This window comes from Halichoeres trimaculatus, unplaced genomic scaffold, assembly GCF_033239565.1.
Source record: "Halichoeres trimaculatus isolate MK-OKI-2021-1 unplaced genomic scaffold, fHalTri1.1 fHalTri1_scaffold_3, whole genome shotgun sequence".
Classification (NCBI taxonomy): domain Eukaryota; kingdom Metazoa; phylum Chordata; class Actinopteri; order Labriformes; family Labridae; genus Halichoeres; species Halichoeres trimaculatus.
This window is the reverse complement of record NW_027437181.1, coordinates 31,993,120-32,020,991: the sequence shown is the minus strand read 5'-3', so window position 1 is coordinate 32,020,991 and position 27,872 is coordinate 31,993,120. Positions and strand designations below refer to the sequence as shown.

The following is a 27,872-nucleotide window of genomic DNA, read 5'->3' as shown; positions in this document are numbered from 1 at the left end:
AGCATATTCAATTATATGAAGTTATAACACAATTTTATTTAGTGTCAATGTCTTTAATTATCAATACCCTCTGTTGGAAAAATAAAAAATCATTTTTTCAATAATGATTTTTAAAGATACAATGAGCCACTGCAAAGGAGTCAAAGAGCTGCGTGAGGCTCCAGAGCTGCAGGTTGAAGACCCTTGGTACAGATGTTGTATTAGTTGGAGAAACATCACTTTCACACATGTTTTCACTGACTATCTCTGACGTAGCTCAGCTGAGCTCAGTAATTGACATGTAGCTGTTAGTGCCAGGACTCAGGGCGGATGTGCTCTTTGGCCTCTCTGCATGTAGGATCCAAACCTGGCAGACATCCTGGTAGCAGACGAGTGTGAACCAGGCTCAGTGGGGGAGCTTCACTCACCTCCAGAATCTGTTGTATCCTTTACACGAGCCAGATCCTCTGGTCACAAAGCACTTCTGTAAAATACAAGAAGGTTTCATCTGTTCCATTAAATCCCAGTTGTACAACAAATGTAGCATGCATTAGATTTTAGTTGCATACTAAAATGGACTTGTATTGTTGGTGTGACAGTTGGATTTTTCCAGATGAATGCCATTAAGATTTATAGTGCAGTAATCCCCAGTTACAGTAATATAGTACATTTTTAAACAAATATAAAGGCCTCTTCAGTGTTGATTGAAAAACAAGTTTAACATGCATCAAGTGCTGCAAAGAGTGTTGCAAACTCTGCAGCTGCAACATGCTCAGTCAGATAAATGTTTGGATGATGATGTGTCTGAATCATCCAAATCATTGCTTTTGCTCTGTTTTTAATAAAAATATGTCTGCACATCAGTCATTTACTGTAAGCATGTTATATTAGGTCAATATCCTCAGGGTGATATTGGCCAAAAAAAAATTTTTTTCTTTTTTCTTTCTTTTTTCTTTTTTTTTTGAGTCAGAACAGGTCATCTAAGGGTTAACTCGTGTTGAACAGTGAGTGCTGGGAAAAGGAGCGCTTCAGGCCTCAAACTATGGGCATGTGTGTAAGTGATAACGGAAGGTTACAGAACTACAGAGCAGAAAGCACATTGGCTCTGTTACTACAGTCAATACTGTCAAAAGATGAGTGTTACTGCCCTCCAATTTCATAATCTCTGCTCACTTTTATAAAATAAAACAACCAGGTCATAATAATACACAGACTGTGACCAGGCAAAGCTTTTCAATCTCTTATTGCCCAGTTTCAGTGAGCCCATGTGCATTGTAGCCTAAGTTTCAGAGATGGTCTTCTGCAGACCTTGGATGAAACAAGTGGTTATTTGACTTACTGTTGTCTTTCTATCATTTCAAACCATTCTCTTTTTTTGGGAGAATTCTCTGTAAACCCTGTGTGTGTGAAAATTTCCAGTTGATCTGCTATGCTCAAAGTGCCTTTGAAACACCTGTTTTCTCCATTCTGATTCTCAGTTTTATCTTCAGCCGCTACACTCCACAATTGTCTACATGTCTAAATGCATTGCATTGCTGCCAAGTGATTGACGGACAAGATGTTTGCGTCTGAAGCAGTTGATCATGAGTACCAAACAATAGTGGCTGGTGACTTTGCTTACAGTGTAGTGCAGTAACGCAGGACTTACACTAGGGGGCAGGATCATATTTTCTGATGGATTTGTAGTGTCAGCTGATCTCTGCAGTGCAGCGTGCAGGGAAGCCTGGCTGTCAGGAATGTAAACAGACATTCAGGAGCAGAGGATTCATCAGTCCACGAGGAAGAATCAGGTATTTGAACAAAAATTGTAAGTACTTTACTAAACTCGGATAAATACCCCTTCATTCGCTTTACATTTCAGCCGCTGTTTATAAACCGGAGACCTACCAAGACAGGAGGGGCTGGGTTAGCTAGCCAGAACTTGTAGCTAGCTCCCAAACTAAGGTTCATTTCGTTCATTTAACTGTCAGTTTGGTGTATATTTATTCATCTACGAGATAGACCATTGACACAGTAAGACCTCTGACAAGCCTATCTGAAGTCCGACACATATTCCGCATTATAAAGCAACAGAAAACAACAAATTAACAAACTTCGATTCAGTCCAAACTAACTTAATGAAAAGGACATTGCCCTGCATTTTTGGCCTTTTGTCTGGTGGTATTTCACGTCCATTAAGCTACGTTTGGATATGAATATGTTAATGTGATGTATTCAACAGCGTCTGCAATGGCTGGCTTCTTATCTGTTCAGTAAAGCCCTAAATAACCAGGAGCAGATGTTCATTAACTTATACTTGTGGTGAGTCATCAAACATGACCCATTCAGCTCAGTCAAAGTCCTGTGTGGACTGAACGTCAGCACTATGTGTCCGTTTCTACATCTTTTGCTGTACTGTGCAAACCTCAGCTATGTGTTTGTTATTTAAGTCCTCATTTTGACCCCTATACTTTATTCTGACAACGAATTGAACTGGTTCAGAGAACAACTTTCGTTATTTAGTTCCTGGGTGACTCAGCCCCTTTGTTCTGTTTGAATAACATTGTTTTCTGTCATTGCAGCCACAAACTGCTAAGCCATTTGATGTTGCTGTCATCATGGCTTCAACCTCCAGCTTTGCTCCACCAAAACTGTCTGACTTCATCCTCACAGAGAGGCTGGGCAGTGGCACCTATGCCACAGTCTACAAAGCCTACAGAAAGGTGAGTTTAAGGCAGAGCAGGAGCTTGTATCATCAGTCCAATAAATTTGGCAACATTTTGTTTTTCTTACACAAAAGGTTAACTCGGGAGTTTGCTATTTTTATTTTTTATTTCACTCTATTTTGAAATTGTGTCTGATGTTACAGGGAGATAATCGAGAGGTAGTAGCAGTGAAGGTAGTTGCAAAGAAGACTCTTAACAAGTCATCCACAGAAAACCTGCTGACAGAGATTGAAATCCTCAAGACAATGCGTCATCCTCACATAGTCCAATTGAAAGACTTTCAGGTAAGTTTGTGCACAGTCGTCAGATTTGTTGGAGCTTTATGTGGATAAATATTAGGAATAGGAAAAAACCTTACTCTCACAGTCTTTTGCTTATGAATTGAAGTGAAGAAATAATTTATTCTTATCCCTTGAATGTCAAAAACCATCTTTGCAGTGGGATGCTGAGAACATTTATCTGATCCTGGAGTGGTGTTCTGGTGGAGATCTTTCAAGCTTCATCCGGAGTCGTAGAATTTTACCTGAGAGGGTGGCCCGACGTTTCCTGCAGCAGATAGGTGAGCTTTTGCAAAACTAGTCTAATGGTCTGTTTCTATACACGTTTGGACATACTTTGTCTCAAAATAAATGTTCAAATGTTTTAAAATGTATTGTATGAAATGAATTTTAAGGAAATAACTTAAGTCAACTTTGGCTCCATGTAAACAGCATATTATTTGTGTATTGATCAGTTTTTTTTTTAGATTCTTTCGTTTACTGCAAGATACAAAACTTTGGATAGAAAAAAAAATTCGACTCAAATGCCAAACATTTCTCATCCACACACTGCACACACTGTAATTACTTTGATCATGTTTAGTTAACACTTTAAAACTCTGTCTTTGTTGGAGAAAACTGAAAGGCTGTGTTGTGGGTTTGGTTTGGTTAATTATTCTTTTCATCATGTGTCTGTATGTGTTGCCACACAGCCTGTGCACTCCAGTTTCTCAACGAGCGAAACATCTCTCACCTTGACCTGAAACCCCAGAATATTCTGCTCAGCGGCTCCATCCTCAAACTAGCAGGTAATCCAATCAACACATGATGAGAATTATGTTATTATTTTTGCAGGTTATCTTTTGCCAGTCATAGTGGGTTATTTTATGTCATGTTGCTGTATATTAAAGGGTTATGATTCTAAGCAAAGCCCATCTGTGCAGTTGATAGACAATGGACATGTCAGTATGTAAAGCAGTTCACAGAGAGGTATAAACTGTAATCTTTCAGCGTGAACATGTCATATCTGTTGTTCCCTCTCAGATTTTGGTTTTGCTCAGTACATGTCTCCGTGGGATGAGCAGAGTGTCCTGAGAGGCTCTCCTCTCTACATGGCTCCTGAGATGGTGTGCCGGCGTCAGTATGACTCCAGGGTGGATCTCTGGTCAGTGGGAGTCATTCTTTATGGTGAGTTTTTTTTTCCCAGTAATAGAAAACTAATAAGCTCACTGGCCTTGCGGGATTTAACCCCAGCACTGAGTGGGTCACAAACTAAATTGAAACATTCATCATTGGCTGTATCTGTACCTTACAAATACACATCAGCTGTCTGTTATTTCTTCATTATTTATCACTTTTCAAATTACTTATATGTATATAGGTGTTAAGTATTAAAATATTGAAAGTAAAGTAACCTAATGGACAAGCATTTTTTTAATGTTTACAATGTTTTTTCTATGATGGGCTCTAAATCTAAAAAGAAATCTCACAACTGAAATACACCAGATGCGTCTCCAGTCTCTGCTCCGTTATGGCACCGGATTAGATAGGTTTCCATTCAAGTCAATCTGTCAACTACACTGCTCTGTTGCAGTCCGGCTGCAAGGCTGGTCCAGCAGGCCACAAGCAATATGCAGCCATCCTATATTTTTCTGGACACAGGAGCTGTGAGGCATAAATTCAGCGTAAGAAAGATCGAGTAGGTCAGGAAATCGTGCACGGAAACTACCTAAAAACACCCAGTGACTTTCAAAATAAAACAAACAGACATAATGAGCAGAGCCAGACCAGGAGTCAACAGATTTGAGGTTTTACAGCCCGACATGGATGAAGAGAGGACAATCAATGGAGTGAGAGGTGCGGGAACTTATCGGTCAAGACAACATGCAACAGAGCAAGCAAGACTGCAAGACATATTTGGTGTTTTTGAGGCATTAAGCATTAAAAGTATGTTTAGTCACTCTCTTACATTAACATTTTTACATCGACCAAGACAAGAGATGTGTTCATAGCTCAAAAAATTGTGTAAAAGCTAATTTCGCTTTTGCTGCTGCCATTGTAATGTGTTTTTTTGTGCATACAGAGGCGCTGTTTGGCCGAGCACCATTTGCATCAAGGTCATATGCAGAGTTGGAGGAGAAGATACGCAGCAACCAACCTATCGAGGTATGTGATGAGCAATGAATGAGTCAGTCTATTGGATTGGGTGTAAGCTCAAGAATAATAGAATAGAATAGAATAGAATAGAATAGAATAGAATAGAATAGAATAGAATAGAATAGAATAGAAAATACTTTATTTATCCTCGAGGGGAAATTCAGGAGTCACAGCAGCAATCAATAAAACAAAAGTAACAAAGTGTATAGAAAGTGCAAAAAGGTCCATAAGAAAATAGATGATGACAGCCCGTCCACCACTCTCCAGCCCTGCCAGTCTCCACCTCCACAGGGTCCAGGACTGAGCCTCCATAAGGATACCATGAGGTATCCTACCATAAGGATAGCTTTTGCACTGAAAGTGAAACATGACTCTCTGTGTTTTTCAACCAATGGATGCACCTGCTCAGCACGCTCTGTTTGACACTGTTACATAAAGAACAACACAAGCATCTTAAAGCTCAACTTAAAGGCACTGTAAGGACTATCCAATATCTGTAGTGGGATAAAGACTTAGTTTCACATGAGCTCTATCATTGTCAACTACTGTTGTAAAGACTTGTAAACTCAGTTCGTAGCATAGTTTACTGTCCAATAGGTAAGCAGATTATTTAGTATTACTCAGCCAGGTGCTCTGAGACGTAACATATCGCGTTGATGAATCCTGGTTACGTCCTACCAGTGCTCATCCACCAACTCCAACCTCACCAATCAGAGCTAACGTAACCTCACTCTTCATTTTATTGATAGACTCTCAAGTTTGAACAGACCACTGCAGAATAACTGCTGACTGTGGGTTGAAATGAACATTATTACAGTTTAAGCCGTGTTGTTGCCTGTGCTCTATCACTCTCCTGTTTAGCTTTCTTCTGCTCTGACCTCCTTTTTCTATCAGACAGTCCAGCTCCAGTTTCCACTGTTACTACACAGTAATTCACAGAAATTGTTTTTTAAAGAGAGTGGACAGGTCTTGCTTCTCATGGTTTAACTTTGCTGGCATGGTGTTGTTTCTGAGACTTTTGATCTATATTCTCTAAATTAACTCATGTTTAATCAGACCACAGATACTGAGAAATAGCATTTAAAAATAAAATGTTTTGGCACTAATAACCTCCATTTGAAATGTGGATTTAACCATGCAGATATATAAAAGTGAGGCTACTTCAGTACCTATCTATTCATGGAGCCTTCAGTACATTGTAAAAGAGTTATCCTCATAAATTCTAACTTTTGCACATTTGTGTTAGGTTGCAGAAATAGCGATCTCAAACCTGTAAACATTTTTTTTCCCTGCGGTCTCGTTCTCAGTAGATCTGGATATATAATATTTTTGCCCCAATACTGTTTGACAAAAAGAGGTTTTCTTTGTTTTTTCATCAAAGAGAATTTGTATAACATCAAATCAACTGGAAAAGTAAAGCTTTAAAGGGCATTAGTCAAATTTTGCCTCTGGTGAAAAATGTATATAACCCTAACTTCTTGGTAACTTACAATTAATAAAAAAAACATGTTTAGGAATTTTAAAAAATAGATTAACATGTTATAATCAAAGATATGTCTGACCATCTTCATTAAAAATAAACCTTAGAGATTTTTTTTTATTATATGACCACCAGGGGGAGTAATTTCACCCATTTTCATTTGACACATAAGGAAGACTAAAGTGGAGATGCTCAGCTGAAACAACAACTTATTATGATCTTAAATTGAAAGGGAATGAAAAATCTGTAGTTATTAAAATTTGTGTGTGTTTTCAGAGGCTGAAGTCTGTTGAATACACAAACCAAATGTTAATCAACAATGGGTTGATCAATGATAACAGAACTCTTTTTTGATGGAGGGCTTTCAATGCACTTGGATTATGTGTCAAACATTAGGCTGGAGCTCAATGGACTGCATTAGCATACGGCCCATTACCAAGAGAGTCACAACAAGTTTTACGGTCATCTTTTGATAAAAAGTAGTGACGTGAGACTAGAAGGTCACTGGCAACAATCTGCTGTCCTTTTCCCTGCATCTTCCCGTGGATTGAGTGTAACATAATAAGGTCGTGTTTTGTGCATCAGCTCCCTCCCGGGGCCAGGGTATCCAAGGACTGCAGAGACCTTCTGCTGCGGCTGTTAGAGAGGAATCCAGATGCTCGGATCACCTTTGCGGAGTTCTTCACTCACCCCTTTGTGGATCTGGAGCACATGCCAAGTGAAGAGAGCCTTGTGAAAGCGGTGAGGGAATAAGAGAGGGGACATGTGTGCTGTCATGTGTCTCTGCTCCAGACGACCGTTAATAAAGTGTGTGATTGTCTGAGTAAATGTACACATATGTTTGAAGGTTTGTGCTCCACATGTGACCCTACATGCATTAGCAGTGGAGGGTTCTTTGCATTCAGTGGAGCCACTTCCTATTTCCTCTTTTCAGAAAGAGCTGGTGCTGCAGGCCGTGCAGAAGGACCAGGAGGGGGAGAGGTCTGCTGCTCTCTCTCTGTACTGCAGTGCCCTTGAGCACTTTGTCCCCGCTATTTACTGTGAGAGAAACAACTTCTTCAATATCCTCTCTGTGGCTTAAGCCCTCCAACAATGCATTGCCTTTGTTTGACTATGATACACCAGCAAAGTGCACTTAAAGTAAAACCAAACTTCTCTTCTCTCTGCTGTCCCCAGACGAGACGGACCGACAACGTAAAGACGTCCTCAGGCAGAAGGTAAGCCTGAGAATACTTCCCCCCTTCACATTTGGATTACTTTCTATTCTCAGTTGGTCTTTATTTTTCCATTGCACTCCAGTGGCTTTCACTGGGAATGAATTCTCCTCTATTAATACCATATGGAGAGGATGAGGAGCATATGGCATGGTAGACATGATTAAGTTGAGTCAATGTGAGAGGACTTCCCGCAGGTCAGGCAGTACGCATCCAGAGCTGAGGAGCTGAAAGCCTTGGTGGCCTCCGACAACAGACTGAGCTTTGAGGAGGCCCGGACCTCCAGGGATGTCCTGCGAGGTAAAGAACACAGCTCAGCGAAGAAGTAGAGCTGCTGCATGTCGGCTTTAGCCAGGTCTGGTCTGGGGCTGCTTAACAGAGAAACTTGAGTGTGAGTTTTTTTATACTTGCTCTAAACTGAGCAATGAATCTTTCTACTTTTTAAACCATTTATAAATGTTACTTCTGCCAAGAAAGTTATGTTTTTAGAAGAGTTTGTCTGTTTGTTTTTCTGCGTAAAACATAACTCAAAAAGTTACTGACAGATCTTCATGAAATTTTCAGGGAATCTTCTAAATGGGATAAGGAAGAAGTATTACTGTCTGGATCCAGGATTTCCTTTAAAGGATTCTTTATCATTGTGAGATAGGGCCGTTTTCACCATATGTGTATATAACTCCATCATAAATGGTTGGGTTGCTTTGCAAAACAATACAAGACAAGGTCACCATAATTTCTGACAGATGTAAAAGTACGATCCAGATCCTGGCAATATTATGGATACTAAGATCTGAAATATGAAATATGTACTGGGTCATCATAATTTTCAACACTGTCAGGCAACAAATTATCGTACAAACCTGCAACTAACACCAAATTGTAGCAGACAGTCTGCTGAAAGGGAGTATAACATTAAAGTAGGACTAAAGTGTTACGTGACAATCACAATATGCTTGGTGTAGGTCTGCGCTCTCTGAGTGCTTTTCTAGTTTGTACTGTGTTAACATATCTTTAAAAATGTATTATTTTAGTGATGGGAAATTCGATGACACAGCTGTACACACGCTGTTCTCCTGCATCTTTATTTTGTTTTCTTTTCCCCTGCTTTGGGTCAAAGGTCAAGGTCAGCTGCAAAATGATATGTTTGAGTCTCTTACTCTCTTAGAGTCTGTAGACTCTTTTGCTCACTGCCCTAAAATAAATGTTTTGAACTCTGTAGTGTCTCAACTCCAGGACTTGGATGAAGACAAAACTTTTATAAGTTGTTGCATATTTCTGTGTAAGGCATTGGTGCTTCAACAAGTTATTCAGCTGATCCTATAGTGGTGTTTTTTATCTGTTCTCAGAAATGTCTCGGGACCAGCCCCGGCTGCTGGCTGCTCTGGAGATGGCCTCTGTTGCCATTGCTAAGGTCAGAGGGGGTTTACTGCTGCATGATGACACTGCTTTAGAAACACACAAAGACAGGGTGAAGCAGAAGTAATACAAGAGTAAAAAAACAAACCAGCAGGGCACAAACCAATCCCCTTTCTCAGCCTGCTTTCCAAACCACATCTTTTAAAATCACTGGTGAACCAAAAACATCTCTTCTGCGGTTTTACTACCCGTATGTTTTATATTTGTGTGTCTCTGCCATTTACAGCCTAAAAATATTGAGGATGTGTACAACCACCGGTCACAGATTTCCTTAACAGAATGAAAAAGTTCAACTCTGTTTCTACTAAAGTGGCTTCAGTTTATCTGGAGTGATGATTCACCTCATTTTAAACCTTCTCTTGCAGGAGGAGAGTGGAGCTGATGATCAGGAGGCGCTGGATGTGTATCAGCAGTGTTTAGGAGAGCTACTGCTGGCACTAGCAGGTAGATAAACTACTTCATTTTCAAACAATATTGCTTTAAACTGTGGTTTGAAACTTTTTTTCTGCTGGGCCCCTTTAATTAGATCAAATATTCCCCCCTTCTACTCACCATACACATACACAGAAAAAGTTCATGCCCAACCTCACATTAACAATACCATGCACTAGGGCTGGGGGAAAAAAATCGAAAATGGGTATATCGGGATTTTTCTGTTAGCGCCTTTGTTTGACAACATCAAAATAGGGCTTTTTCGTCAAAAAATCTACTTTTTCGTTTAATTCAAATTCTTCATTCTAGTCTTTGTCTATAAACTGAATTGGAAAAAAAGTTACCACCTTTCTCCAGCTGAGGATGAAATGTTGCTCTCTCACTCACGTGATGTGAATTTTATGGAAAAATATGGCTCCTGATAAAGTCCGTAGACATTATCACCATTTAACTTTTTCACATGGTCTGGTGTTGAAAAAAAACAAACTAAGAATCGCAAAAATTGTAAATATTGAAGAATCGCAATTTAAATCAAATCGTTACCCCAAAAATCGTAATAGAATCATATTGTGAGAATAGCACATCGTCCCAACCATGCGCTATCAGACACCTGGCAAACCAAATCCTGTATATCTAAAATTATTTGGATCATTTCCTACAAGAAGAAAATACTACAACTGTAGGGCATGAATTCAATTAAAAAACCAACAAGCCAGTTTTTACACAGAAAGCAAATTAAAGTAACAGTGCAACAAAGCGGCAAGCTCCCGCCTTGAGAAATGAAGTCACACAGGAGTGCAAAAACTGCAGTTCTTTGAGTGTCCGCTTTGAGGCTAGCAGCAGAAAGACCTGAAACCACATACACACCAAGCCAAGAGGCAAAGTTTTACAACATAAATAAACACATTGGTGCAAAAATAGACTCACACTGCATGAAGTATGAAGGCAGTTTAGAAGATAGTTTACAAGTTTGCTGAATCTGAGTCACAGCTCAGTGGACTGACAGGCGGGCGTCCTGTAGTTGCTCCTGAGGGGGCAAAGCCTGCCTTATTTCCAAAATGGCCCCTGCTGTTGAAAGCCTTCAAAAAGCTGTTACAGAAACAGTTGGGTGACATCAGAGAGACTATGATCATGTTTCATTCAGTCTATTAGTGCAACATGTCTTCCTCAACTGTGCATAACCTCATTATTAGAGTGGAAGGCCCCCTGCTGGTTGAGGTTAGGACAAGGGCAAGGTATGACTCGTCTTCATTTCCTGTCTTTGGTTTAGAGCTTACCTTACAGGGTTTTTTTTTTTTTTTTTACAAAACTGATGTGCATTATTAGCAGTCCAGAGCTGTGTGCATGAAATAACTCCAAACTCCCAGGGGTCGTGCCCTTCAAGTTTGGGAATACATGCAAGAATGCCTCCTGTGCCTCTCAGTGTTGGCCTTTGCTCATGGACACTGTGACGATAGTGAATGAGGATGGGAGAAAATGTAATTGTAGTGTTGACACATGAAATACAACATCTCAGGTTAGTGTTTTCATACGTTTCACAGGGAACAGACTGAGAAGGAGCTGGAGAAAGAAATAATGAAAAATGGATAGGTGAACAAAACGTTCTACAGAGCAGAGGATGAATGAGAAAAATGTAGATTTAAGTCAGGCTGAGAAGTTTGGGAACAAAGAAAACCAAAGAGGGAAATATTTTTTAGGGTTTGAACCATAAAAAACATTAAAATAATGGCTTGAAGTGAGGTCCCAACAAAAACTGCTCCCCCTGGTGACTGGCTACAGTATAGGTAAAAAAAATCTGTCTCCCCAGTTATTCCAGATGGGCTGTGGTCAAACTTTAAAAAATTAATACACCTCGTAGAAATGCTTTTCACGTCCGATTGTTGTGGTGATTTGAAGATATTATTTGGTTACCTTGTATTCTGGTCTTCTTTTTTTCTGAAAGTTTTTTTTTTTAATTAATTATAAGACATTAAAAACTGTGTTTATGTCATGCTTAACGATAATTGACAGCTGCCCTTCTTGTGTATTTTTTTCGAGGATTGTAAAATATGTCGGGAGGTAGAGTCAAGAAGAGATAAGACTCTCGAAAGAAAAAAAACTATTTTAGTTTTGTCACCCGGCTCCACTCAGATTATCCCAGAATCCCTCACAGTCTCTACCGCGCAGACTCGGCTAGACAACAGCTACCAATGGCTGCACCTGTGACGGGGGTATTTTGGCTTCAAAACCGTAAAATGGTACATGGCGAAGCCACACTGTCCACTCTGTGTACAGCCTATGGTTTGAACCAAGTGGACTGAGTGTAAAAAACTTAAAAGACCAGACTTTAATAGACTTATTTGAATAAATGAATAAAAATGTGAGATAATTTTTTATTTGCTGCATCTATGCTCTATTTTCTTTTATTTTTGTCTCTCCCTTTCTCAACCTTTTGTTAGACCCAAAGTGAAACAGGAAAAGCTAACTTTACTTAAAAAAAGAACAAAGTAAGAGGTAGACTGTGTCAATGTTTCAAAATAATACAATTTTCAAATTTGCTTATCATTGCTTCACAAAATCTTGTGAGTGGATTCACATTCATGGGCTTTGTGAAGTGATGAATGAGAGGTCTTCCTCAGAAAAAAAGAAAGAAAAAGAAAAAGAGTGAATCACACAAAAGAGAGTGCCTGGAAAAAAGGAAACACAAAAGCTGGAGCGAGATTAAAGATGTAGAGATACTCTGAAGTGAAACTTAACTGGAAACAGAGAAAGAGTCATCCAAAAAGACTCAAAGAGATGGAAAATACATTGGAGAAAGTGATTTAGAAAGAGTAAAGACAAACTGACAGAGTGAAGCATTAGACTTGGAGGGAGACGAAGACACTTAATAAGCGACAGGCAGACAAACAGACAGAGGAGCTACAGAAGAGACTCCAGTGACTCTCTCTGCGGCCTGGCGTCCATTAGCCTGGGCTCATGAGCTCATCTGGAAGATCGGCCTAATGGAAGAGGTGGGATAGAGTGATCCAGATGTGGCTTTGAGCCGGGATCAGACTCGGTGCCAGCACCCTGTGTGTGGTACGAGAGCCCTGCCATCTGCTTCTCATTCAGACAGCACACTTTATTTGTTTGTGTTATTGCTCACTGGAAACAAATAAAAACTATTATCTCTCTCTTATACAAGAGCTTAAATCATCACATCAGGAGTGTGTGATGTTGTTCTCATACGGGTTAGAGCTTTCTTACCTCTTAAATTTGTGGTTAACGCAAAAAGTTTTTTCAGAGAGTCAATATGTGGCTGTTTCGTTAAGCGTTATCAAAGAACTTCATCTTGTCAGTGTTTTAGTCACAAGTATTTTGTAAACCTCAAGGTTTAAATCTGTGCTCTTTTCACTCACATTTTAAAACAGGTTCATGACTTAACATTTATAACCGTTGAAAAAATAATTTTCAATAATATATAAATAATTTTCTTCCCAACTGAAAGACCAATTGCACTTAAATCAGACGTCAGACTGAGACCAAGGAAAGGATGCTGTCGTATCCTCCAAGCAAGCGTGTTTTGTTTTTAATTTTGAACTGTAAATTGGGTCATGAGGACAAATATGTTTATTTCTGCAGTTTTACCCAAGTGAAGAAGGTGAAGCTGTCTTTTCTCATTTAGCAAAACATACCTTTACTTCTCTCTAATCAATAATGTATGATTTACTCATCCATTTAATCCCATGCCACCCCGGTCCTCCTCTCCAGTGTCAGGCTGCCTCGCTGTGTGGGCACAGCAGAAACCACCAGGGGGGTTGAGGGGAGAAAACATTGGTTCTTTGTTTGGCTAAGAGCTCTTTGTTGCCCAGTTTCCCAACATGCCTTGCCACCAGAGTGCTCTCCTCCTCCTCCTCCTCCTCCTCCTCCTCCTCCTCCTCCTCCTCCTCCTCCTCCTCCTCCTCCTCCTCCTCCTCTCCCCCTCTGTTTCCCTCTCCCTCCAGGATGACTGACTGGGAAAACACTGGCCTACATTAGAATCATTTCCACCCCTGAGACTCCGTCTACATGCTGGAGAAATCCAATCTTGTAGTTGACCTCTTCTTGAACAAACAAGGTGATTAGTGAGTGGACCCTCTCCTCCCTTCCTCTCCTCATTACTCTCTGTTTCTTTTTTTTCCTCTTCTGGGTGAGCCAGCCGAGCCGCAGGGCCGCAGGAGAGAGCTGCTCCACAGTGAGGTGAGTGGGTGAGTGGGTGAGGAGAAGCTTTTGGTTGGGTGCTCATAATGAGAAAGACTTCCTGTCACCTCCAAAGAGCTCTGGGCTTATCACCCAGCTCTGTGGAGGCTTCATCACATGACCCCAGCGGTCACATGTGCATGTTGTTATCGAGGCCAAATAATGCAATCCATCATTTTATTACTGTAACATGCACATAAATCACTGAGTGTCATAAGACGAGGTGCTTGAACTCTTTTGATCAACCAATACTGAATTACACGACCACTTATTGTTGTCCCCCTTAGTTTCATTTAACTGGATAACACCCTTCACTTCAGTGTTTGGCTCGACTGACAGTAAATTTATTGACTCTTGTAGTTAAAGCTGCAAACAACATGAAACAAAGTTAGGGGCCGTCTTTTGACCATTTTTTAGCATGTTTCTGGGAAACACTTGTATGTTTTTTTTCTTAATATTATTTACGAAAGTGTCAGAATAAAAAAATAATTAATTCTTGTTTATTTGCAGACATGATGATATACAGTATATACATTGTAAAATGAAATCTAATGAGAGGACTTTTTAACTGTGGCCACATCGACTCATTGGGAAAACTTACAGTAAATCCTTTCACACATGCACAAAGATCCTGAACATTTCCTGACTCAAAGATGCTGTGAGGAGGATCTGTTTTAATTGGACTGCCTTGCCACCTTCTGGCCTGGAGTGTCACACACACTGTCATAAATTACTTTTAGTGAGGTGTGTGTTTGTTTTGGAATTAAATGGAGATCGGATCAAAACAAATTTTCTTTGTTCAAGACAACTTTGTAAGTGATACAAAGCCCTGAGGTAAGGTATTTTTCAGTACAGTTACGTAGTGCTATGGTTTGAAATGTGACATCAAGCAAAGGTAGTAGCCGGCTAAATGTAGCACTATCGGCAGCCCAGTGCTCTGACATATCTTTAGGCTAACGTGACAACAAGTCAGTTTGTAAGTAGTTTAGTAGTCATCTATATTTTGCAGCTGGCAGTCCAGTGCTCTAAGACATGTCAGTAATCTGAAACATGAGTGAATCCTGGTTATGTCCTGCCAGTCATCTACCAATCAGAGCTAACGTAACCTCACTTTTCATTTTATTGATAGACTCTCAAGTTTGAACAGACCACTGCAGAATAACTGCTGACTGTGGGTTGGAGAGAACATTATCACAAACAGTTTAGCTCATGTGTTAGCCTTTAGCTAACTGTATCACTCTCCCATTTAGCTTTCTTCTGCTCTTCTGTCCTTTTTCTGTCTGACAGTTAGACTGCTGTGTCCACTATCACTACAAAACTAATTACAGAAATTTATTTCAGAAGAGAAAAACAGATGTCTTTTCTCACTACTAAACTTCGCCACTAAGCCAGCGTGGTGTTGTCATAGAGACCTAGACGTGCCTAAAATCAATCCGGTCCTGCTCGACCGTTCTTGGAAGCTAAGAAGTAGCATTTTAAAATAACTTGTAACCTGTAATATTGGTGCTGATAATCTTATTTCAAAGTGTGGATTACAATCAGTCATACATCTAGCAGGGAGACTTTTTCAAGATCACTTAGAAACTCTTCACAGCCCCTTTAAGATCTGCATGCAATTCACACTTAATCTACACTTTTCCTTTAAAAATGTAAGCATGCGTATGCACAAATATGTGAATTAGCTGGTATGAGTCAGGCAAATCTACTGCAAGTACGTGACTGGAGCAATGACCGACATGCTACCCTTTTTACTGCTCGACTCAGTTCTGTGTAACATGTTCTGTCTTATTGCAGAAATTACCTTTAGCCATAGTGACATACCATAATATATAAACAACTCCTGCTCAAATACAAACTACCCATCACCAATCTGACTTTAGCAGAGTATAAAGAGTAGTGAAAGCACATTCACAAGAAAAAATCTGGTTATTGCCTGAAAATATGACAATGATGGTATCTTTAAATTGTCTGGAAGTTTTTTAATGGTCCACATGTGTAAATGAGGGTTTGGCGTAGTGAGAAGAGTGTTAACCAAATGAAGAAAAACTGAAGATTTTATTAATTTGTTATGAGTGGAGAGGTAAGGTCAGAGTTTTAGCACCATGGGATACCACTTTTTAAATTAACATAAACAAAATATGTCAAACAGACAGGTGCTTTAAACATACAAACTGAAGATTAAAACATAAAACAACTTCTCTATTTTTCTATATGAATTGGGCAAATGACTGTCTTGAATACTGTTTAAAGAAAATGTTTCAAAAGGAAAAATATTCTTTTGCGCAAATTTGTTAACTGAGAATAAACTACTTTTGGATCACAAAAAGACGCTTTCCTCATTACTGTTAATCTGACACAACCTAGAGGTGATGAATACGTGACAGATAAATTTGCACCCTGCACACAGCTGCATTTTGTGGGCGAAAAAGTTTTACTAAGGTAGCTGTCCTTCTTCTCTTTGTGTCTGATACAAATTTCTTGCTGACACTATCCAGATCTTCATAACGTGTACATTTTGTTCAGAGGGGCTGAAAATCTCTTGCTACAGTGTCCTTATTAAACCTTTCCTTTCCTCTCAACAACTCAAACATCTAACTCTGACCTAACCTTTGATGGTCCAATAAATGTGCTGGCTGAGACATTCAGTAATCATGATGCTAAATATCTGCATTGTTATTACACTCTGCCAAACACATGCTAAGGACCTGTGCGCGTCTTCAACACTCCACACACGTTTGTTTTAGTGCGTTGTTTAGCCAGAGACTGCTCCAACAACAGACAGTATTTCACCAACAGATCCCAGGAGAGGACAGAGGTCTGAGGGAGCCTCAGAGACCTCCCTATTTGAAGTTTTATGGATGCTTGTCTGGAGTAAATTCAGATGGGGGTGTAATAATCTAACACAGTATTAGGGAGGCGGGGGCGGGGGATTCAATCTAAAGCATGTGTTTACCTAAAGGAACCAGCACATGCTGCCATGACTGGCCTCCATGTGTGTTCATATCTACTGCAGAGCACACGTTAGCCTTTAAAGCTGTAGCTTCATATCCTGTCTCCATGTTAACCACAGCTTTCATCCACACATGAAGATCTACTGTACCGTCAGTATGACTGAAAATGTCCGGGTCATGTTGCTGCTGTGTGTAGTTTTAAACTCAGGAAGTTATCCATGTGTTCGTGGAGCTTCCTTAGACTTCTTCCACATTATAACATTTGGTGATTAAAGGACAGAGTCGTTAAAAAATGATTCAATCCAACAGGGGCGTTATCTAAGCCTCAGTTTAGATCTCCTGTGAATATGACCTTCAGATGTTACTGAAGTGATACCAAGATGGTGATATAAGTAGGCATGAGGTGCAGCCAAAACCTTCACGATCATCAGTGGACCACAGTAAAGAGCTCCCTCAAGCATGTGACGACAGCTTTTACCAACAGCACATGTGCACAACATGAAATGTTTTCAAAATGTGACACAAAGAAGAGGTTTTTTAACAGAGGTGATCAGTTCAGATAGAGCATTCTTAAAAAGTTAATTACATATGAGTAGTCTCCTGGTTACACATCAGAGAGGCTGGAACTGGTGAGATATGTGATTAAAACAATTTTATATGTTAAACTCAGTATCAAAATGATACAGATTTGTTGCTTTTGTAAAAAATATAGAGTAATTCAACCAGAGCCTTAAAAAAAACTTATGTGAAGTGAAGAGCTGTCATAACCAAGCTTGAAGCACAGTAAGTCATAAGGCTAACATTAGCATGCTAACATGCATCCATGTAGTATGTGTTACACAGCTTTGAATGATAATTGTGCAATAGCCCTGGAGAAAAAGCCTCAGCTATTTTGCGTTCACCTCAGAAAAGAAAGTTTTGTTTGTTTTATAAACTGTTTACTTCTCTCAAAAATAACCAGAGAAGTTGTTGTGAAAGAAATAAAAATCTGCTGTTTATCTGAATCCATCGGTTCAGAACATTAGATGTCATCCTTGTTCATCCTGTGTAATATCACTGCAATGCCAGCAGATCAGAGTGACTAATTAAACACAAAATGGTGCGCAAAGTCAATAAACTAATTATATTATCTATGTTACTCAAAGATCTAGTTTCCAATGTTTTAAAGCAAAACAGATAATACTGTGTTAGATTATAATTATGAAGATGCACATTTCATTCCCCTTTAGTCACTCACATACCAGTGGGTTGTTATTTGGAAAAACTGCAGATTTGAAAAAAAAAAAAAAAAAAAAACTGAATCACAACACTGAAATAAATTTAATTTAATCCTTAAAAACAGACCAGCTTTTATTCTTCGATGAATGCTATGTGCTCAATACTCAACAGTCCATCAAAATGAGATATTTAATCTAAAACCAACCTTGGATTCTGTAGCCATCTACCTGCCAGTGACACAAGAACACATGCTAGTGGACTATCAAAGTCTGTGAGTCACTGACTGAGAGTCACATTATGACGGGAAAATTCCTCATTACAGTACCATGCCACAAGCTAGAGAAGAACTACAATGCTTTTTCTCAATAAGTAGGAATTAGGGATGGGTACCAAATTTGGTACTTTTAAAGGTACCGACCGAATTCTGTCAAAGATACCGTGTACCTTTTCACATAGATTAAAAAGGTACCATGTTTACCTAAATGCATCCTTGTGACTATGAGGGAGTGGAAGAGTTGGGATTTTCCATCCTGGACATGAACACAGCATTGCAAGGTTATTGAAGAATAAATGTGTTAAACTGACAAATATATATATATATATATATATATATATATATATATAAATATATATATATATATATATATATATATATATTTAATTTAAATAAATTAATATTTATTACTATATAAACACACAAATAAGAACCGAAAATTGGTACTGTTGAGTACCGGTACCGATTGCCAGGTAAATTGGTAGCGTATTGTTTGAACTGTGAAAGGTACCCATCCCTAGTTGAAATTATGTTGAAGGAACAGATTGTAATAACATCTGTTGATATTTTATATCTCACCAGATTAAAAGCCTCATGTCCAGAGCTGAATACCTCAAGAAACACATCAAGGTAAGCACGCACGCTCTTAAATCTTCGCTGAGAGGTGAGACAGACAGTGTGGGATTCTTTGGATTAATGTATAACTCACAACACAAAGTGTGTTTAATTTTGAATAAAATAAATAAGGATGATGAAGAATTGTTTTTGGTTGTACATCCATCCATCTATCTATCTATCTATCCATCTATCTATCTATCTATCTATCTATCTATCTATCTATCTATCTATCTATCTATCTATCTATCTATCTATCTATCTATCTATCTATCTATCTATCTATCTATCTATCTATCTATCTATCTATCTATCTATCTATCTATTTAAAGGTACAGGTTTTTAAAGTTTCAGCACAGCATTTATGTTTATATGCTGGCCATGAGACTAATTCATCGTCTCAGTAGCCAATCTCTTAGGTTTGAACACTGTTTTTGTTAGATAAAGTTGCTTCCATATTCTGTGAATACTGCATGTTTAATAGTTGTTACTTATTGCTTTCTGCCAAAACCAGGTGTGTGTTCATTTTTCAGATGCAGGAGACTCAAAGGGACGCGTCCCTGGACCGAGAACCTCTGGCAGACTCCGTCAGAAGCAGTGAGTTTATCAGCTGTGTAGCACAAACTGCTTTTCAGCTTGTGACTGTGTGTTTTTCAGGAACCTTGCAGCCGCTCTGATAAACAGCTTTATGGAGGTTTGGTTCAGGAAGGTTATGAGGGTGAAATGAGGACTGAAAGTTGTAATGAAATGTCCTTTCATTAAAGGTTTTTCCACTTGTAAAATATGAGCCATTCTCTTGCTGCGCTGGCCGCCCGGCAGGACTGTCTGGCTCTTTGATTTCATTTCAGTGCAGCCCTGGGCAGCTCTGTCTTCTGCCCCCTTGTAACGCTGACCTTGTGAAAGCGAGACTCTGTGCTTGCTAAAAGGCTAACCTCTAACACAAAAACATCAGAGGAGGCAAAACACACACACACACACCTACACACAGACACCATGTAGTCCTTACACAGATCAAACCATGAGTAATGTATTCTACCATAGATTATCCTGTAGTTGTTTCAGTGTTATTAAAAAGTGATGCATTGGTCGTATAGGTTTCATTTAATATACTTTAACTTCCATAGCTGTAACATATATACACATGCAGTCTAATTCCTGGTGTTTTCTGGGCTCAGCTCTAGATGAATAGTAGATACTTAAAGCCGAGACAATATCCTGTTCTCAGCAAGAAATTCCTGTGGAGTTATGAATAAGAAAAAAAATGAGGAAGGGGGAAGGGCAAAAAGGACTCTGGAGACCGCTCAAGTTTCACCAAGAACGTGACTTCTTATTCTGCTGCTGTTATTTTAATAAAACCACGCCACAGTCAGCCGTACGGGCTGGCGCTGAGCCAACAGCAGCTGTGCTGAGAGGGTCGCAGAAACGCCCAAGTCTGTCTGCTGACCTTAGACTACTCCAAAACATCACACTGGAACCTGCCGCAGGCAATTTACATTTAAGATGTCAGGCTGCTCTCTGTGTTTCAGTGGCCCAGTTTGAGCTTCACTGCTGGAGCCTGGAGCACTAAACCCTCACAGACTTTCGTTTACAGCACATGTGTGATCAAAATTATAGACCCACGACAGAGATAGGAAATGAAATGTCCATGTTTATGGTGTTCAAGTGACACAATTTTTTTATGTAGATGTTACGTTGATGTGTCAGAAAATGAGGCTCCATCTTTCCTCCAGGTCAAAATGTTTACCTGAGTGTGTTTACCTGTGGGCAGCGAGTAAACAGCCCTCTGAAAACTGCAAAGCATGATAGTAAACATCCGTTTTTAAAGGGACGACAGGACTCGTGTTTCACCCAAAGAGGATTGAGGATTGAGAAATTGTTTCTTTTTCTAACAAAGTGGCCAAATGTCTTATGTGGCTACTAACCCTACACAGTTGCTTTCTCTGTATTACATGTAATACATGAGCAAGCAATTTTTTAAATGTTGTCATCTAAAAAAAAAAAAAATCCACTGAAGTCATAAATCATTTGTGTTTTCTCAGCTTGCTGTTTGCAGTAACTCTGAAGGCCACCGTGTGAACAGAGTCAAAGGCACCGCACAGCATCAGATCGCCTGTCAGTCAGCGTTCAGGACTCACAGACTTCACCTGAACAGGTCTACAGCCGGGGCCAAATCAAACCAGTGCCACACCACATCCTAACCCAGGCAGAACGCTGTCTGGGTGGGATGTTGCAGTTGCCAGTTTCATGTGGTGAATGCTTTGGCTGACGCAGGAGGGCTGATGATTTATCTGGCAGGTTGAGAGCTTATTAATTCTTTCTGGGAGAAAAAAAAAAAAGGTTGGTGAAAAACTAAAAGAAGCTCTTGAACTTTGAGCATCCACGCTGGTGAATGTGAAAATGCTTTACACTGTGATTCTGCAAATGCTCAGCCTCAAATCCCTCCTCCTGATGCACCATTGATATGTTAATACTGGACAGCTTGTATGACAATACCACACTGTCATGGTAAACGAGTTAAACTGAGGCTGCTGCACTGATTTCAGCCCAAACATTCAACAGTACTCTGTGCACGCCCAAAAACGGTGACAACCCAAAACATGATCAACTGGGAACTGTGACAGGAGGGATCATGTGAGTTTTGAACTTAGGTAATATCTAAATCATATTGAGGCCTTTACAAACATGCATTCCCCCTCATCCCTCCTTCCCCACTGACTTTACTGTGGGTGAACCACACGCTCACCATGCTCTCTCCACTGATCGAGCCCTCTCCACCACGATGAGGGGAAAACTGGAGAGGTGCGGCCTCTGCCTTATTTACACTGGACTTGGATTTTCTTAGGTTTGGCTCTGCTTTGATATTTGAGGGATACAGTGAGTTGTGGAACTCAAGCGAAGCCTTCATAGCCAGGCCTCTGTGAAACGGTGAAAAGCTTAGCAGCCGGTGGCAGGCTGATAAGCCTCTCTGTTGTAGGTCTACACAGACCGGTTTGATCTCAGAAAGGTTAAGCGCTTCCATATTCCAAACTGAGGCTCAACTTTGCAGAGTGGAGAGTATAACTGAAACAGGATTTAAAGGTGAAGAGTGTAACTGTGTCTGCTAAAAAGATTGGCACAGCGCTGTACTGTTTTATTTCTTTTTTATTTGAATTTTTGTAAAGCTGTGAATTTAAATTTCATGTATTTATTAAAATGCAAAAATAAGAAATAAAACCGCGCTCACTGAGGTCTTTGTAGCCTGGATGTTTTGTCAACAGCACCAGGCAAACGCTCGTATTTCAGGGCCTATGGAAAGATTAATGTGCCGTCATGGGAGCGACGCTGCTGGTCCCTGGCCATCGTCATCATCTGGAGGGCCACTCTGCAGGAACAGCTGGCTCATGTCCACAGGAGGAGAAGAGAGGAGGAGGCATGGGAAAGTAAGGACATCTGATTATTATAACACTCATACGGAAGTCTGGAAAACTATGGAAACTAAATTTATCAATTTTCAGACTATTACTGCTTCACAATTATCTTAGTCACGCAAGGAATTCATTACAACTGTTTCAGACTCTGTTTTTATCTCTTCTGTCATGCTGCTTAAGTCACCTCCTTTTACATTTTCAAGCTGTTTAATCTTTTCTCTGGGTTGAAAACTAGAGATGCACCCATTTTGAAAATCAGTTTTGTCCATTACTTCTGTGTCTGTTTTTCAGATGAGCTGAGATTGATGTTTTTAAAGTGTATGTCTCTCTTTAATGTCACTGGAACATGTCTCACAAACGACATGTGACTGGTCTTTTTCAGAGACACTCCCACACTGCTCTCCGTTCTGTTAGCTTTTAACCATGAAAACACGTCAGAGTTGGTCACAAAGATGTCTTTCCCTCTCTTTGTCAACAGTCAGGTAAACAGCCTTGTCAGCTTAGGCTTTTTTTAATGAGGACAGTGTCAGGATGCAGTGAGATACTGAAAAATTCCAGTTTCTGACTTTCTTCTATTGCAAATTATTTATAGATAGATCAGATCAATCATTACTTAAGCCCACCCCTGTTGAATATTAGGGATGTTTGACACCACTTTTTTCACACCGATACCAGTACACTCCCTCTTGAGTACACACCGATACCACTAGTACTTTTGAAACATAAAATTTCAATGAACAATGACAGATTATTTTAAACCAAGACAGCACAGACACTCTGCCCTTACGTCCAAAATAAAACACAAACAACTCTCTGAGTTTAGGATTTGTTTTTAATAAATTAAAAGTGCAAAATAAAACTAACAACTCTCTGAGTTTCAGCCATTTTTAAAATAAACTGAAGTGCAAAAAAACGGTCTAACTGTTAACTCTCCAAGGTTCATTCATGTTGTCAGAACAAGACCTGAATCACATTTGCCGTGATGTCAAACTGCAGCAATGTAGCACCTAAATACTGGCTAGGAGGACTTGCTCGACATAAGATTCTTTTGCCTTGAGTATCGACAGCTGGTATCAGTAACCTTGATGAGTACCCACACCATGAAATAAGGCTGAAAACAGCCTGATACATGATGCAGATACCACTACTCGCCCATCCCTATGAAAACCTCACAAACAGTGAACCACTGTAGAAGCAGTACCTGACTGACATATCAGTTGGTCTATATAAGGTTAACTCCGATTAACTGTACGGTTCCTACTGAGGGTCAAACAAACTTAAGGTTAAAACTAAATTTGATCACCAGACCTGTTTTTAATGTCCTCTAAAATCTTAACTGGATGCACTCAACCAACATTTTAAATCCTGATACCTTGGCTTTGGTACTGTCAGTGATCTGATCAGGTATCAGAGTTAAAGGGGACATATCATGCTGATCCCTGATTTAATACATATAATATAATCAACTTGAAAACAAGACCTTTCACCCCCTGAATTTAAAAAAAATGAGATATTGTATTTTTTCTGATATTCTAGAACGAGATTTGATGCCTCTGAAAATAGGTCATTGCCAGTTGGCCGCGAGATTTCGACCTTCGTGACGACACAAGGATCCTTTCTTTTTATTGGAGTAATCTGATAAAGCAGCTCCTCCTCTGTGATGTCAGTTAGTCACACAACCGCCACCGAGGGATACACCCACCAAGAGCCGAGTAAAAATAAAGCTCCCTACTTGCTCTGGCTAACTTGACTGAGTGCTGGATGCAGGGACTCTGCCCTGCTGAGCAGCTTGGCTTTACATGGCAGTTAAAACACAGTAGTTTTAGCAGACGTCGTAATACTTGTGAGACTGTGATATTTGCATGCTTGTTCTAACATGCACTGTGAACCTGGACCACAATAATGCTGCGGTAATAACATAGTGAGGAACTGACGGTAGAGGCGATCCTTAGACTACACTTTCAGCATGATGGATAAAACAGACAGAGAAAAGTGAAGGAGCAGGATGGAGCCCTGTTATAGAAATAGTTTATTGGTGAAGTCTGCCTATATTTCCACGTATAAACTATACATGTTACAGTCCCCCCCCCGATAGAACTGACCAATCAGAGCACAAAGGGCTGCGACGTTGCGAGGTTACTGGAGGTCATTCTCAAAACGGAGCATTTCAACGAGATCTTCAGAATGGCCTAAACTGAGGATATTGAGAACGCTATTGTGGGGCAATGAAGGAACTAAATGACTTGTACTGAGGGCAGAAATGCTTTACAGGCATCCTAGTCTGGCATGGTGAAAAGGAGAAACAAGCATGATATGTCCCCTTTAAATTAACATTTTCTAATCCTTAATTTATGGACAAGACTGAAAATCATGTTTGGGCAACTTCAGGCTTTTCTAATCTTTTAGACCAAAGTCCAATGATCAAATAATTAAACTGACTGAATTATTAGACACTAATAGGAACCACAGTTTAACTGTAAAGTTTAGCAGAGGATAAATGAGGACTTGCACATGTTGCAGGTTGCCACCAGAGTTGTTGGTGAAATAAGTGTGAAACAACTCCAAACTGTTTGTCTCTGTAGTTATCTTCCCTCATGATATATTAGCTCTGTCTGGAAAAAATGCACAGACTTAGCGTTGATGATGTAACACAGAAGAGCATAGAAGAGATCTCAGTCAAACCTTTGTCACAAATACTCAATCTAACTTTTTAGGTCCGTATTGGATCCAAGCTCCAACCTCCAAAATTATGAGACAATGCAGATTTGCTAAAAACTCAGTTTCTTGACTGTCCACTTGAGGCAGGCTTCAGAAGTACCTGAAACCACATACACTCTGAGCCCATCCAAGGCATTTACACAGCAGAAATAAGCATGTTTACAGCCTGGTACAAAAAGTATCCGTCTGAATACCTAATTTCTCTAATAGAACACTGCATGAGGGTGGATGTTTTTCTTACTCTGCAGAAGATACTAAGAACGCAAGTTGACCCAATCAGAGGCACAGTTCAATCGACTGACAGGCAGGCGCCTTTGGCTATTAGAGCGTAGGCTCTTAGCCCGCCCCATTTCCAATATGGCTTCTGTCAATGATTTGCTTCAAAACCCCCTATCAGAAACAGGTGGATGACATCATGGAAACTACGTCAATTTCTTACATGGTCTGTGTTTGGAACCAAATAAAAATACCAGGATTGGACTGGAGCATCCCCAATCCAGGTCTGAAAAACCATGCCTCAGTCAGGTCCAACATTTACAAGGTCTGCTAGAGCTCTGTAAAGCTTAAGCCCAAAGTGAGGAAAAAATCCTGATGATGTCATAGTGATGTCATCAGGCTGATTTGTTTATAGCAAGGTTTGGATTACTGCAGATGTGGATGGGCTTCAGTCACTGTTCCAGCTGAGCCACACTCAGTTTGGATACAGGTCTATATTTCTTGTTCTTAACACTAAAAAAGTCAAAAAATAAAACCCCTCCTCAGGAGCGGTCTTCAGGCGTGGCTCATAGGACAGTGATACTGTGATACAGCCATGCACCAGTTCAGGAAAAGTATGTTTAGTTGTACGAGAAGTTGTGAAATGCAGTGCTTGGCTGTCGTTGCCTTTGGTTAAACAAGTGGTTTTTAAATCCACCCAGAACTCTCAGTCATGTTTGTTTTCTGCCCCACCAGCTGCTTAATCACATTCACCTGCCAGGTGTAAATCACTCCCAGACCCTGGTTAGAGCAGAGAGCAGGCAGTGAGTCCTGGAGCAGCAGGATGAGGAACCACTGGGTGCAGCGTTTGTGGCTGTGCCGTGCAGCGTAGGGGGGACTCTAATTGGCCAACCTTGCCCGTGGTGTTGGCTCAGCTTTATTTCTTTAATCATGACTGGAGCAAGTTACTGCCAGGAAAACTTTGGATGCAATTTTGACCCTTGTGCTTGCTTTGTTGCTTATGTGTAGGAGTTGTGCCAGATTGTGCCCCCCACATACACACACCAAAAACAGTACACATAATATTCTTAATGCAACCCAGAAAGAAGGATTCTGAAATGGAAAAGCTTAACCCTCCACCCCCTCCTCTGTGACAGCCCCCTCGGTCTCTTAACCTGACCACAACCTACGGCATTGTGGCTTAATTGGCCTCCATTTCCCTGCAGCTTCAACAACACTGCTTGTTGCCTGCTCCCCTTCATCCCCCTGGTTCTGTTGATCCTGTTAATGGAACAATGTTTGAGTCTTACTGGTATCATCCATGAGGAGGGGTCTCAATGCGTCGGACCTTCAGGAGCCTCAGACCCTTGATTCCAGAAACCCTTGCTCCGAAAACAGTGCGCAGGTCAGACATTCACTGTGGCTCGATGGTTATCATGAATGGAACATTGTACCTTTGAGAGACAAGAGCCTTCCAAATCCTCTGGTCACTCCCACATTGGAGTAATGAGGAGAGAGTGGGGGTCAGGTTAGGGAGGTCGGAGGAAGGGGGGTTTCGGAGAAATGGCGAATAAAGATAATTTAGAAAATGGGCTCAAGCACAGAGCTGCCTCTGTATCCCCCTGTTCCCCTCCTCACACTCAACTCCCCGAGGCTTCTCTGCTCATGTTTGTTTTGATTTGGCTCCCAGATTCAGGGTGAGTAGGGTTGAAGGGGGGGTTATGTTGGAGGACTTTAAGATGCATGGCAGTGGTTAAGACAGATTGGAACAGAGACAATCTAACCAAAGTAGAGCGAGTCATGCTATACTGTAGCTGTAGGCCTCCAGTGTTTCTCTATCTCCTTTTTTAATGACACAAGAGACAGTTGGAAGTGATCGAGGATTCCTGTGGTTGAGGAAAAATCAGGAGAAGCTGTGCAGGCGTTCTTTCCGGGCTGGAGGATGTTGAAATTTGCCACCTGTAGCTCAAGTTACAGATTTATTTTGTCACGCAAGGCTGGGGACTTCCTGACAACCGTGACCCCGAGTACAGCAAACATTTCTTTTTTACATAAGGACGTTAGTAGCAGCGGATCCAGTGCAGAAAAGTGGAAGATCTTTATGCTGGTCAGGATAAACCATGTGTTGTTAGCGGTGGTTCTGCTTTGCTGCTGGAGTCAGAGGAGATCTTGATGGAAGAGCTGACTGCAGGTTCATGGTATTCTTCCTCAGTTTGTCCCTGAAAACAGTTTTTTTTGTTATTGTTGTTTTCTTGATTCTTTTTTGTCTCATGCCAACACTCTTTTTTTCTCATTTGGAATGTTTTAAAAGTGAATTTTGTTTCACAGGTGTTCACCTCTTGCCTATCTTTACTGCTACATGACTATTTCACCACTACAACTGTAAATACCAAAGTAAGTATTTACCATAGCCTGAATAATGAATGGACATAGTCTCCCAGACGTTACTCGTCTGTTTCTGAAACTGACTTTTGAAGCAGATTGGCTGTCACAGCCATATTAGACGTGAGGGGAGCTTTGCGTAGAGACATGGGGCACCTGCCACTCACATGACCTGAGCTGTGCCTCTGATTGGGCAAGCTTGTGATCTTAATATCCTCTTAACTGCAGAGTAAAAAAAAAAATCACCCCTGTATAGTGTTTGCTGTAAAAACAGG

General features: G+C 40.3%; 1 protein-coding gene across 2 annotated transcripts; it reads left to right on the top strand.

Moving 5' to 3' along the window:
- Positions 1-1,670: 1,670 nt before the first annotated feature.
- Positions 1,671-22,108, top strand: ulk3 (unc-51 like kinase 3). Of its 2 annotated transcripts, none has more exons than XM_074667161.1 (17): positions 1,671-1,769; positions 2,541-2,681; positions 2,828-2,968; positions 3,123-3,243; positions 3,655-3,750; positions 3,986-4,129; positions 5,025-5,107; positions 7,164-7,319; positions 7,513-7,618; positions 7,755-7,795; positions 7,990-8,092; positions 9,139-9,203; positions 9,574-9,652; positions 13,797-13,837; positions 18,863-18,910; positions 19,429-19,492; positions 20,935-22,108. In XM_074667161.1, the coding sequence occupies exons 2-17, from the start codon at positions 2,577-2,579 to the stop codon at positions 20,949-20,951; spliced, it is 1,410 nt and encodes a 469-aa protein (XP_074523262.1). In that variant the 5' UTR covers positions 1,671-1,769; positions 2,541-2,576; the 3' UTR covers positions 20,952-22,108. The 2 variants fall into 2 exon arrangements, with proteins under 2 accessions (XP_074523262.1, XP_074523263.1); XM_074667162.1 differs by having other exon boundaries at positions 1,677-1,786.
- Positions 22,109-27,872: the final 5,764 nt, after the last annotated feature.

Excerpts from the sequence above, each read along its gene's own strand:
- ulk3 (XM_074667161.1), top strand. The coding sequence starts at position 2,577 with ATGGCTTCAACCTCCAGCTTTGCTCCACCAAAACTGTCTGACTTCATC. Across the intron at positions 2,969-3,122 it reads TCCAATTGAAAGACTTTCAG|TGGGATGCTGAGAACATTTA; the intron begins GTAAGTTTGTGC and ends CCATCTTTGCAG. Across the intron at positions 3,751-3,985 it reads CTCCATCCTCAAACTAGCAG|ATTTTGGTTTTGCTCAGTAC; the intron begins GTAATCCAATCA and ends GTTCCCTCTCAG.